Genomic DNA, 13721 nt, shown 5'->3' with positions numbered 1-13721 from the left:
TCATGAAATTAAATGAATGAACAGTTCACGGTCCTTATTAAGGTATTTTCGGCCCTCAAATAGGCACATCATGTGGCTTGTTTACCACTTACAAAGGCCTTTAATTTTAATAATTTTCTGCAGTCTGCAAGCAAGAGAATCTATTAGGAGGGCAATAAATCTCTCATTTCCCGCCACCACCTCTCAGGCAGCTAAGGTGACATCCAAAGGTCATCAAGGGTTCTTGGGGCACAGGATCATGCAATTTTCAAGCACAGCCCATTTCGTCTCTGCCCACATGTTAGGAGAATGGTCACACTAGAAACAGATTACTCCCTCTTGATATATTCACATTATGTGAGCATAATGTTACTCATAATATGGGTATAATGGGCACCATCAAGTGGATCATCTATCCTGTAAGCATTCCAGGTCCACAGGAACACATCCAGTCCCAAACTGCCACAGACACATGACAGATGATTCATGTAGTCAAAACATGCACATTCTGGCCTTATAATTAGTATTGGACCATCATTCACTTATAACAATACCGGTTCATCAGAAAATACCACTTTCCACCATTAACAGCTGACACTGTCCTTGACAAATGCTAATTAGTAGTGTCAATGATTATCACAGAGCCTCTCCTTGATGGCTGCACATTTTCTATTTAGTCTGGCCTCCATAAGTTGGCACCAAATCGTGTCTAAAACAGGATTTTGCTGTAAGTGTCGATAAGTTCATTAGCTTAGACAGGTGTTGTTACACGCCAAAGTCCAGTTCCCACATGCCTACTGGATTCTCTAGCATCTTGATAACATTTTATCCAGTGTTTTGTAGTGTGCTGAGAAACACCATACCATGCCCCAGACTCCGATGATGTCCGATTCCCTTCCTTCATGAGAGAAACGATGTGGTCATGAATAGCCTGTTGACAATGAGGCATGGTGCATGAATAATGTGACTTAACTGAAAGTGACGTAGTGCACTTGTCTGAACTTGCTCCATGTACTGTCACTGGCTGTTATAGAACAAATTTTGCATTTGCAGACTTAACTCACTGTGCCAAACTATCAGTCTATCACCATTTAATATCAGTGAAACTGTGTGAATAATTCTCATGAATTATGTCAAATGGAGGCAGTAAATATAAGGTTTCGATTGCCAGGTGGTCATTCTCCACCAGAAGTGGAAATTCCGTCTCATCTTCTGTGTGAAATTATATGCATGTCATTAAAATGTGTTTCGTAGAATACAAGAGGGCTCCATAGACACCAAATTGTTGAACCAGATGGATAGTGTGTCATGTGTGGGAAGGAGAATAAAATCCATGCAGATTCCAAATGAGAGACACTTTACATGCAAAGCTTGCACGTTGTTTATTCAGCTAAGTGACCATTTATGAACTATATCTATTCAGTTAATGTGCACTATATCTATGGATAATACCAGCATATTCTACTTGCAGACACAATTTTGTGCATTCCTGAAACAGATCTAGTGTACCGACAAGATAAGTTTCCTGTAATTTTTTAATTAATATTTCCTCACCTGCACGTTCCCTAGCTGAATAGAAAAATATGACATGTTACTTTAACTCCAGACTTTAATTCTGGCTGCAATTCCTGGAAGACAATTTTTGTGCTGCCAAGTGTACAACTATGCACTAAATGCAAATTTTTCCAACTCTGCCTTAGGGACAATGCAGTTATTTGCATTAGTTCAACTATCAAGTTAAAATTAGGTTAGTTCATTATTTTTGTCCTTATACGTGAATGTATGTATGCACTTGCACTTCTCTAAGGAACTGCATAAACATCAAAAGCTGAGTAGCAGTACCTCAGTTCCTATTAATGTGCCTATCCATTGCTCAATTCTTTCTTTACGTATCAAGTGATAGTGTTTACTTAATCCATTATCTGCAATCCTTCAAGGATTTATCGTAATTGTATAACATTGAAGAACATTTCCAGAAAGAGATACAATCAACTTTTATATGCCATGTTTTACTCACTTGGCTCTGAAAATGGCGAGAGTCGGTACACATACAGATGCCCCTGTGCATCAACAGCAGCAAGAACAAGTCCAATGCAACTCGTATCTGCATGTGAAATTCTAATGTGTAATTTCTGTTGCTTTGTGCTTGGTGTATCATCATTCCTTGCTATAACATTCTGTGATGTTTGTGCAGCCTGTACAAAAAAAAAGTTAGCACTTATGGTAAATAGCTGTCACAGATATAACTGAAACAATCATAAAAAGTGATTACACTACCAAAACTGTAGCATATAATCCTTACCTCTATTCCCCCTCACCTTTTCAGATTATATTATGAAAACCATTTATTGAGTTACTATTAAATTATTGTCAGTTTCTATCAATAAAATCAGTTTGAAAATTACAGTACAAAAATTAAACAATTGTGTGATAGATAAAAAGAGCCTAGTTACACAATTACCCTACTCAATGTCAAAACAAATTTCATACCTAAGTCTATCACAAATCATACACACACAGTTGGAAAGGATCTTGATTTCCAAGCTCTTGCAGAAATTTCTCAACAAAACACAATATACAGGGTGATCCATTGATCGTGACCGGGCCAAATATCTCACGAAATAAGCATCAAACGAAAAAACTACAAAGGATGAAACTTGTCTAGCTTGAAGGAGGAAACCAGATGGTGCTATGGTTGGCCCACTAGATGGCGCTGCCAAACATCAATCGGATATCAACCGCGTTTTTTTTAATTTTATTTTATTTTTTTTTATCAAAAAGGAATCCTCATTTTTTACTACATATTCATGTAGTACATAAAGAAATATGAATGTTTTAGTTGGACCACATTTTTCGCTCTGTGATATATGGTGCTGTAATAGTCACAAACATATGGCTCACAATTTTAGACGAACAGTTGGTAACAGGTAGGTTTTTTTAAATCAAAATACAGAATGTAGGTACGTTTGAACATTTTATTTCGGTTGTTCCAATGTGATACATGTACCTTTGTGAACTTATCATTTCTGAGAATGCATGCTGTTATAGGGTGATTACCTGTAAATACCACATTAATGCAATAAATGCTCAAAATGATGTCCGTCAACCTAAATGCATTTGGCAATACGTGTAACGACATTCCTCTCAACAGCGAGTAGTTCGCCTTCCGTACTGTTCGCACATGCATTGACAATGCGCTGACGCATGTTGTCGGGTGTTGTCGATGGATCACGATAGCAAATATCCTTCAACTTTCCCCACAGAAAGAAATCCGGGAACATTAGATCCGGTAAACGTGCGGGCCGTGGTATGGTGCTTCGACAACCAATACACTTGTCATGAAATATGCTATTCAATACTGCTTCAAACGCACGCAAGCTATGTACGGACATTCATCATGTTGGAAGTACATTGCCATTCTGTCATGCAGTGAAACGTCTTGTAGTAACATCGGTAGAACATTACGTAGGAAATCGGCATACATTGCACCATTTAGATTGCCATCGATAAAATGGGGGCCAATTATCCTTCCTCCCATAATGCTGCACCATACATTAACCTGCCAAGGTCACTGATGTTCACTTGTTGCAGCCATCGTGGATTTTTCGTTGCCCAATAGTGCATATTATGCCGGTTTACGTTACATCTGTTGGTGAATGACGCATCGTCGCTAAATAGAACGCGTGCAAAAAATCTGTCATCGTCCCATAATTTCTCTTGTGCCCAGTGGCAGAATTGTACACGACGTTCCAAATCGTCGCCATGCAATTCCTGGTGTATAGAAATACGGTACGGGTGCAATCGATGTTGATGTAGCATTCTCAACACCGACGTTTTTGAGATTCCTGATTCTCGCGCAATTTGTCTGCTACTGATGTGTGGATTACCCACGACAGCAGCTAACACACCTACTTGTGCATGATCACTTGTTGCAGGTCGTGGTTGACGTTTCACATGTGGCTGACCACTTCCTGTTTCCTTAAATAATGTAACTATCCGGCGAACGGTCCGGACACTTGGATGATGTCATCCAGGATACCGAGCAGCATACATAGCACACGCCCGTTGGGCATTTTGATCACAACAGCCAAATATCAACACGATATCGACTTTTCCCGCTATTGGTAAATGGTCCATTTTAACATGGGTAATGTATCACGAAGCAAAAACTGTCCGCACTGGCGGAATGTTACGTGATACTACGTACTTATACGTTTGTGACTACTACAGCGTCATCTATCGGAAAGCGAAAAAAATGGTCCAACTAAAACATTCAAATTTCTTTACGTAGTACATGAATATGTAATAAAAAATGGGGGTTCCTATTTAAAAAAACGCAGTTGATATCCGTTTGACCTATGGCAGCGCCATCTAGCGGGCCAACCATAATGCCATCTGGTTTCCCCCTTCAAGCTAGACGAGTTTCATTCTTTGTAGTTTTTTCGTTTGATGCTTATTTTGTGAGCTATTTGGCCCGGTCACTATCAATGGACCACCCTGTGTATGGAGCAACAACATGAACCAGCTAACTTGGGAAATAGGGTCCTCTTAGCATACCGCACTATTTGAATGCTTCAAAGAGATATTTCTGAAACAATATAAAGAGTAAGCACTATGATACCCATTCATACTGCATTGAAAATGGTCTAGTATATGGATGGGATTAGCATGTCATATAACAAAGTTATTACAACTAACTGACGAAACTCAGATTACACTTAAATGCAAACTGCTTCAATAATTAATATCCCATTCTGCATTGGAGAGTAAGCCACTGTGAAACTCCCTGATAGGTTAAAGTTGTCAGCAAAACCAGGACATGAACCCAAACACAGAATACAAGCAACAAACTTACCACTGCCATCATCTCAGCACATAAAGTCCACCCAAAGCTGTGATGTCATCACCTCTGTCCTACTTACCCAAACTCCCCATAAGTTTTTTAACATATATGCATATCTGGAAAGAGGATAGTGTAGGTTCAAGTTCCAGTCTGACATACAGTGTTAATCTGTCAATAAGTTCCATCCAATTTCTTATTATACATGTGGTGTCTGTTACATCCAAAATCTCAACTTACCACACACTACTTACGTAGTGCCCCTGCTCATTAGCCTTATCACTCAAGGCATCTATCCAATTCCCATGATCTGTCTGAAAGAAAAAGACATCACATATATAATTACAGTGATGATGGCCAATGATCCCTTTAGTGCAGATGCACACCAAGCTCAAACTCATGGGAATCAGTGAGATGTCACGAGTAATGAGACTAACGAGCACGGGCACTACCTCAGTAGTGTTTGGAATAAGTTGAGAATTTGAGTCTGACGGGAGGCATTCTAGGTTAGACCGTGCAATTTTGGTGACCACTGTAACCGGATGGTGTAGTTGTCAATGCATCTGCCTAATAAGCAGTAGACCCAGGTTCAAATCGTGGTCCAGCACAAATTTTCAACTTGCCCCATTGATATAAATCAATGCCCACTGGCAACTAATGTTTTTAATTTCTTTGTATCTGAAATTCCTTATTGACAATCATTACTGAAAATGTGCTCCTCATATTGAAACTTGCCAGGAAACTCAAAGAAGAATTCAATAAGGGACATTAAACAATAGAAGCTGGCTAAAGAGTCAGATTACTAAGTCATATGGCAGCTGCCCTCTTACTTGTGAAACACCCAACGTTTTTATGGAATGTACACAACAATCCAAACAAAGCTACACATACTTTGGTGGTTGCCAGGTAAGTGCTGTATGAAAGTTTATAATGCATCACTGACACCAAAGGACACAAGAAGTTAACAAACAAGTAAGGAGTGATGGTGGGTGAATCAGCCCTATGGAAATATTTTGTTTCATCACAGATTTGCAGTTAATATAAAAAATACTACCCTGTAGTCAACACAAATAAACTTTAGACTAGAAGAAACTTTATCAAAAATGTTTTTAAAACCTATCTGATGCCATTATTTGTAAATCTTTTTATCACAGTATATTATGACTTCACCAAATATGGATTTTGGACATGTAACATCGCTTCACAGCTATCCATGTTTAATCCCTGTTTGATAAATGTGTATGCCATGGAAGTATTAAAGATATTTAATTTCGGAATATTTATTCAAGATGTGGATTTCATTGGGCCAGACCTCGGGGTAGTAAAATATGTGAACTAAAAAGAGATTAATTTCTGCCTGCAAAAAATACAGTCTATCAGTTCCAAACATTATTAATTGTGGAAAAGGCATGAGAGTTTACATGAATCACCATAGAGAAGAACTCTTCTTGCAGTTAGTTTACAGGATTGCACATAAGTGGCTATGTTCAACTTTCAGTGAGCTCAACAGAAAATAAATCTGGAAACTGGTGCCAACCAACTTCATATATACATGAAATTACTTGTTAAAAACAGAATAATTATCCCATGCAGCAATGTTAGCATCATTATTTAAATTGACAATTACGTTGCCTTTCATTTGTAACACAATGAAATTTTAGACTAAAGGAAAATTGATATTACCAACCCACATGTCAATTTACTGGCAAATGTTGTAAACAGATAAAACAACTTACTTCAATACCAAATCACAGAAAGGAATGTGATAATGCTTTCTGGAATATTTCTAGAGTATACACCAGAAAACATGCATGTAGTGACAACATTACTGGAAACATTATTGGAAATCGTACTATAGGAACAGAAATGGGACTGCAACATTTATTGTTCCATTACCTTATGCTGTTTTACAGGTACAGAAATTCCCAAACACAGTATGATTAATGGAAACGGTGAAGCAAACTTTTAAGAGTAATTTATTCCTAGTTCTCAATTATAAACTTTAAAAAATAGGAGGTGGAAGGAAGATAGAAAACAGAACTGAAAAAGAAGCCAAAGGAACAGGTAACAATATAATTACAAAATTTACAGCCCTGTGTAGATTAGGTTAGATTAAAGGTACTTTTTAACTCCAATAAGTCCATTCTGTGCAGATGTAAAACCAGTGAGAAAAACAAGAATATGCAATATGTAGTTACAAAGAAAAACACATATGCTAATATACATTCCATAGATCCCAAGTGAAATTGTCCTCATGGATGTGGAATAGGTAAAAATAATATTAAACATATTTTCATTTAAAGGATAATAAGTAACTTGTCACAAAACATGCCAAAGATAATATGACAATTCAGCCTGTGTCTTTTAGTGCTGACAAATAATGTATCTAAAATTTAAATTTAAACTGAATATATTGTCCAGCTTTCCAACTTCATCTATGTATCAATGTCAAAATTATATCCAGACCCTACTGATGAACAATAAAAACAATATTTTATTTCAAATAGTATTTAATTCTCACATACATATACCATCTCAAAATGTTATGTCACAGTGGCAATCAAGCATGGGTGTAGCATTAGGAAAAAAATATGCATCATCACACAATTTATCCACAAAGAGGAGGAAATACGGTAGGAATTATTATGTCATCATGTTGTGTAACAATTTATTGAATTAAATCCACACCTCTAGAGAATTTCCTGCACAGTAATGGTATAAGACACAGCTGAAGTTGATCTTTTGACTGGATTGGGGCAATATAGTTGTTCACAAGCCTCACAATACATACTGGTTTGAAGAAGGCCATGGAAAATCTCCTCCATTGAAATCATGCCTAGAAAACCATACAGTACTTCTATATTGTCAGACTCAATCATATAATGTGAATGAAGATGACCACAACTTCTACAGTTACCATCATTTTAAGACTATAGGACACAAAAAGAATGGAAGGTTAGAGTTTAAAATTCTGGACAACATTTAGGTCCTGCCTGGGTCATGGTGTAAGTTCTCCACTTTTTCTTTCCTCCCCCCCCCCCCCCATTTTCTTTTTGGGCAAACAGATCTGTTGCCATCTTCAGGTGATTTCTGATGACTGCAGCTCTGGTTGGGTCAATGACCTATATATGTTGGCAAATTACCACTTCTTTCATTTCACTCCTGTTGCTGCCTGTGCAGCTGCCGTATTGGGTGGTGGTGGTGGTGGTGGTGGTGGTGGTGGTGGTGGTGGCGGCGGCAGTGGCAACGTCCGTTTGTGAACTCCATTCTATCACCACTGGATGCAAACCTCACTGAACAGGAATGTTCTGATTTTTTCTCAGTGCAGTGAAGGGTTCCACATCAGACTCAGCTTTAGGCCACTATCTTTGTTTGTTAGATCATCCTGGACCCTAATTTCAATGGCCTCTTTAATCACACCATCCCAGAAGGAGGGAGATTGCTAAGTGTCTTGTTTTTGCTGTAATTTATAGTATGGATAATTTTTATACTATTGTTGTCCATGGCTGATTTGGTGGTCTGGTGTAATTCACTGTAGTGTCTATGTTCATGGGACCTCTCTTCTACTATGCATACAGTTTCCCTAATGTATATCTTGCCATATTGGCAGGGGATTTGGTGGACCCCTAGTTTGAAAAGACCTAGATCATCTTTTACTGAACCTAGCAGTGTCAAGGTCTTAGGGATTGGGCAAAATACACATTTAACATTGTGTTATTGCAATATTCTTCTGACTTTTTTGGAAATTTTGATGACAAACAGAATGCACAATAGTGATTTGTGCTCCTCTTTTTCTTCCTGCCGTTGTCTAGGTGCAACCTGTCTACATGGATACCTTATCTGCCTGTTGCTGTACCCACATTGCTTTGGAATACTGTCTACAGGTGCTTCAATTCAGCTGGAACGCTGCTCACAACTGAACCACTGTCCTGTGAACGATTGTGCATAAAATGCCTATGCACTGCCAGTTGTGGTAACTACTGGAGAGGAGAGAGTGTGTGTGTGTGTGTGTGTGTGTGTGTGTGTGTGTGTGTGTGTGTGTAGGGGGGTGGGGGGATTACTCCAGAGCATTCTCCTGAAAGTCTTTCATGAACAAGTTTACCACAAAAGGTGGCAGATGTCACCCCATGCTGACGCCGTCCATATGATCATAATAAAACCTATCAAACAGGAAGCAAGGTGAGGTGAGCACAAACTCCAAAAGTCTTGTCAGGTTGGCCTCAAACTTCTTGCTTATCAGTTCCATGAATTCCCTTATACTCCCGGATAGCCAAGTGCGTTAGTGTGCCACTTCCGTGATCCGTGATCCGTGTAGGTGAGCCTGCCCCACATTGAATCCGCTTCACGGAATAATGACAAGAGCTGGCAAGCCAGCCAGCCTGGATGTGTTTTTTAGATGGTTTACCACATCCAACTTGGCAATTACTGGTACCCATGTCCCACATCAGATACCCATTACACAAACATTTAGCAAAATATTCTCACACTTGAACATGGAGTACACGCAGACAGACGGGGTACACAAATTCTGGCACGGGGATAGTTGTGGTAACACGAAGAGCACACAACCACCAACAGTCACTAACATTGGCCAAAACCCATATAACAATGCCTGGCCCCTACAGAAACAGAAAAAGGAAGAGGAAGAAGAAGAAGAAGAAGAAGAAGAAGAAGAAGAATTTCATGGATTCCTTTAGTGGTACCTTGGTGACGTGGGCACTACGTCAAAACTCCTCAGAAGGTCACCACTATCAATGATGTGAAGATCTTGTAGACATAATACAAAATGAATGGAATTACAGATGTGATGTCAGCATTTCCCCACAGATGGGCTCAGGAGAGCAGTCAGGTGTTTGGCTAAGCTATATGTTGTACCTTTTACATTTTTGGTAATGGGCCACAGTGGGACGGCCTCCTTGTGGACTTTTGGCAGCCCGAATCCACATTTACATACATTTTCTGCAAGCTACCATATAGTGCATGGCAGAGGGTACCTTGGACCACTACCAGTCATTTCCTTTCCTGTTCCACTCTCAAATACAGAGAGGGAAAAATGACTGTCTATATGCCTCTGCACAAGCCCTGATTTCTCTTATCTCATCTTTCTGGTCCATACATGAAATGTACACTGGCAGCAGAAGAACTGTTCTGCAGTCACCTTCAAATGCAAGTTTTCTAAATTTTCATGAAAAGAATGTTGTCTTCCCTACAGAGATTCCCATTTGAGTTCACAAAGCATCTCCATAACACCAGTGTGTTTAGAAAACCTACTTGTACCAAATCTAGCTGCCCGCCTTTGAACTGCTTCAATGTCTTCCTTCAATCTGACATGGTGGGGATCCAAATTGTGAGCACTTCTCACAAATGGGTCACACTAGTATTCTAAATGCAGTCTCCTTTCCAGATGAGCTACACATTCATAAAATTCTCCCAATACAATGAAGGCAACCACTGATTTTCCCTACTACTGTTCTTACATGCTCATTCCATTTCATATCACGTCACAGTGTTACGGCTAGATGTTTAATCAACATGACTGTGTCAAGTAGTACACCACCAATACACTATTTGAACATTATAGAATTATTTTCCCTATTCATCTAGATTAACTTTCATTTTTCTACATTCAGAGCAACATGTCATTCATCATGCCAACTACAAGTCCTGTCTGTCGTCCTGTAATCTCCTACAGTCACTCAACGTTGCCTCTTTCTGGTGCACCACAGTGTCATCAGCAAACAGCCACAGATTGCTGCTCATCCTGTCCGGCAGGTCATTTATGCACATGGTGTTCATAATCATCATTTATGCATATGGTGTTCATAATCAAAGTTCCAGTTTCGAAACACTGCAGAAAAAGAACCACTCCTCAGAATGACGTCAAATTTGAACAGCTTATTATCGATGGGGTGGGAAACATAGTGGGGAAAACAATTACCAACAGATGGCAGTGTAAGTGTCTCAATGTAAATGGGTCCAGCTACAAATGACAAGACAACTCGTGGTACAATGGCTATGGTTTGAGTTGCACATTACACTATCTGCACAAGTTCGTCAGTCAATAGTTGTGGCACTGTTAGCTAGGTAAGCCCTTCCACAATGGCAAGGTCATACCACATTGGATGCAAACAATTGGTTTTCAGTTGTCCTGGGGACAAAATCCGCATAAAAAGGAAAAGTTTCTAATTGTCGTGAGACTGGCACAAAACATGTTCAATAAGCTGTCCACTGTTTTCTCCCACAAGTTGAAATCAAGAAATAGCAAGTTCCACAACAGATCAGAGTGTCTCAGGAATCACATACAGAATGTGTTGCACAATGCATGCCTTCAGTTCAGCTGAGTTTGTAATTGGAGCACTGAAAGCAACATCTTTCAGGTAACCCCACACCCAGAAGTAAAACAACTTAAGATCAGGCGAGCTGGAAGGCGAGGCTGTACGGAAATGATGGATGGTAATTCTAGCATTTCCAAAATGCCTCTGCAGCAGCCACTTCACTGGCTGTGCAATGTGCAAAGGAGCGCCGTCTTGCATAAAAATTATAATACTCACACATCCATGCTGTTGAAGGGCTGGAATCATGTTGGTGCGCAGAAAACTCTCATAGCATTTACCAGTGACCGTACAGGTAACAGTATCCACAGGACTCATACTCATATCCTCAAAAAAAGCGATGCCATCAACATGCACCACACAGTCACCTTTGCAGAATGAAGTGGTACTGGTTGAGGTGCACAAGGATTTTTCGTTGCCTATATTCTGCAATTCTGCATATTGCCATGTCCTTGGAGATGGAAATGGGCTTTGTCTGTCCACAAAATGTTCCATGGCCACTTATTGTCCACCTTCATACGAGCAAGAAATTCCAGAGTGAATGTTTGTCTTGCTAGAAGGTCAGCAGGAAGCAACTCCTGAACATGGGTGATTTCTTCTGGATAGCAATGCAGGATGTTTCATAAGATTTTATGCACCACACGCACAGGCATGTCCAACATTTGGGCAGTTCCCCAAGCACTGCAATTTTGCACACCACTGTTGAACCCCTCCTGCAATGCTATGGTCTCATTTTTGACAGACATCGAATCAACTACTTCCTTCCCTCTGTCACATTGCACTTCAAAAAAACCTGTGTTTTTGAATTTTGTAATCATTGTCTCAAGACCCTTAGTAGATATCAGACCAATGACTTTTTTCATACCCTTGAGTGCCTCGGACTTCTGCAGTGCTACTGGCACCCGGTCACTGTTCTTGTAAAAGAGCTTTACCAACAACATGCAATCCTACAGGGAGACAGTCATGATGGGCATCTTGGAAGCAAACTGAGGAACAGCCATGTGCTGTGTGTCTGTTGGTGTGCGTATTCTGACCATCTAATGGTCTTTTTTTTTATGATGTTCCCCCCTACATGAATAACTGTTCAAATTTGACGTCATTCTGAGCAGTGGTTCTCTTTCTACAGCATTTTAAAACTGGAACTTTAATTATGGACATCCTGTACATAGAGAATAGTACTGGCCCTTCCCTGGGGCTCTCCTGATGATATGCTCGTCTCTGATGAACACTCACCACCGAAGATAATGTACCAGTTTCTATTATTTATGAAGTCCTCAAGCCACCAACGTACCTGGGAACCTGCTCTGTATGCTTATATTTTTGTTAACAGTCTGCAACTTGGCACCATGCCAAACCCTCTCTGGAAATCTAGGCACATAGAAACTGTTTATTGCCCTTTATCCATGGCTCACAGTGTGATGTCACCGCCAGACACCACACTTGCTAGGTGGTAGCCTTTTAAATCGGCCGCGGTCCGGTAGTATACGTCGGACCCGCGTGTCGCCACTGTCAGTGATAGCAGACCGAGCGCCACCACACGGCAGGTCTAGAGAGACGTCCTGGCACTCGCCCCAGTTGTACAGCAGACTTTGCTAGCGAAGCCACACTGACAAATACGCTCTCATTTGCCGAGACGATAGTTAGCATAGCCTTCAGCTAAGTCATTGGCTACGACCTAGCAAGGCGCCATAGCTTTGATAATTAATATTGTGAAGCATGTATCATCAAGAGCGATGTTCTACAAATGTGGATTAAAGTTAAGTATTACAGCAACTGTGTCCATTTTCTAAGTTCTCATTTCCTTTTAACTGTTCCAGACCTCACGCCAATCTGCGTGAGCTTAACGCGTGCCTTTCGGCTTCCTCTCGTTGTGACTTGGCTGTCTTGCTAAGTCACAACACACAGGATATAATGTGCGAAAAGGGCAAGCCAAGTTTAGCATGAGTGGTACTTTCTAAATCCATGCTGATTTATGGACAAAAGGTTTTCCGTCTCAAGGAAATTTGTTACATTTGAACTCAGAATGTGTTCAAGATTTTTGCAGCAAACCAATTTTAAGGATATTGGTCTGTAATTTTGCAGGTTCGTTCTTGTACCTTTCTTATTACTTGGGACTTTGGAAAAGGCAAGAGACTCAAGCTAAGCTAAGGAAGGAGCCAAAGTAGTACAGTACTCTCCGCAAAACTGAACTCTGATTGCTTCTGGATCTGATGACTTTTTCAGTCATGCCAGAGCAGTAGCTCGTTGTTGAAGTTTCTTGACAGATTCCACATCGAAGGTACTGACAAGAAGTTCAATGGTTTTCGCTGGAGGTTACCTGTCAGAGCCCCCTGCATTGTTCTGAGTATTGCATCATCGATAAGTCCATAAATTTTCTGTTTATATTCTATGTGCAGCAGCAACACCATAGCGTTCCCTTTGTCAGAGGGCAGGACAACCAAATATGAATCATTATGTAACTCACGAATGGCCCCTTGTCCCACTTTTGAAATGTTGCTGTTGGGTGGCGGGGGCCTGGTGAGTTTGCAGCTCTTTTCGTAGCATATTTCTTCAACTTTGATGATTGATAG

General features: G+C 40.1%; 1 protein-coding gene across 1 annotated transcript in view; it reads right to left on the bottom strand.

The window, feature by feature from the left end:
• The window catches only part of LOC126248134 (mediator of RNA polymerase II transcription subunit 16), a 343327-nt gene that overhangs the window by 117577 nt on the left and 212029 nt on the right, over window positions 1–13721 (bottom strand). Inside the window, exon 9 of the mRNA XM_049948825.1 lies at window positions 1997–2174. Within this exon, the coding sequence (XP_049804782.1) occupies window positions 1997–2174 (178 nt within the window). The remainder of the gene's footprint in view (window positions 1–1996; window positions 2175–13721) is intronic.

This window comes from Schistocerca nitens, chromosome 3 (assembly GCF_023898315.1).
Source record: "Schistocerca nitens isolate TAMUIC-IGC-003100 chromosome 3, iqSchNite1.1, whole genome shotgun sequence".
Taxonomy (NCBI): Eukaryota; Metazoa; Arthropoda; class Insecta; order Orthoptera; family Acrididae; genus Schistocerca; species Schistocerca nitens.
This window is presented reverse-complemented; position numbering and strand designations above follow the sequence as displayed.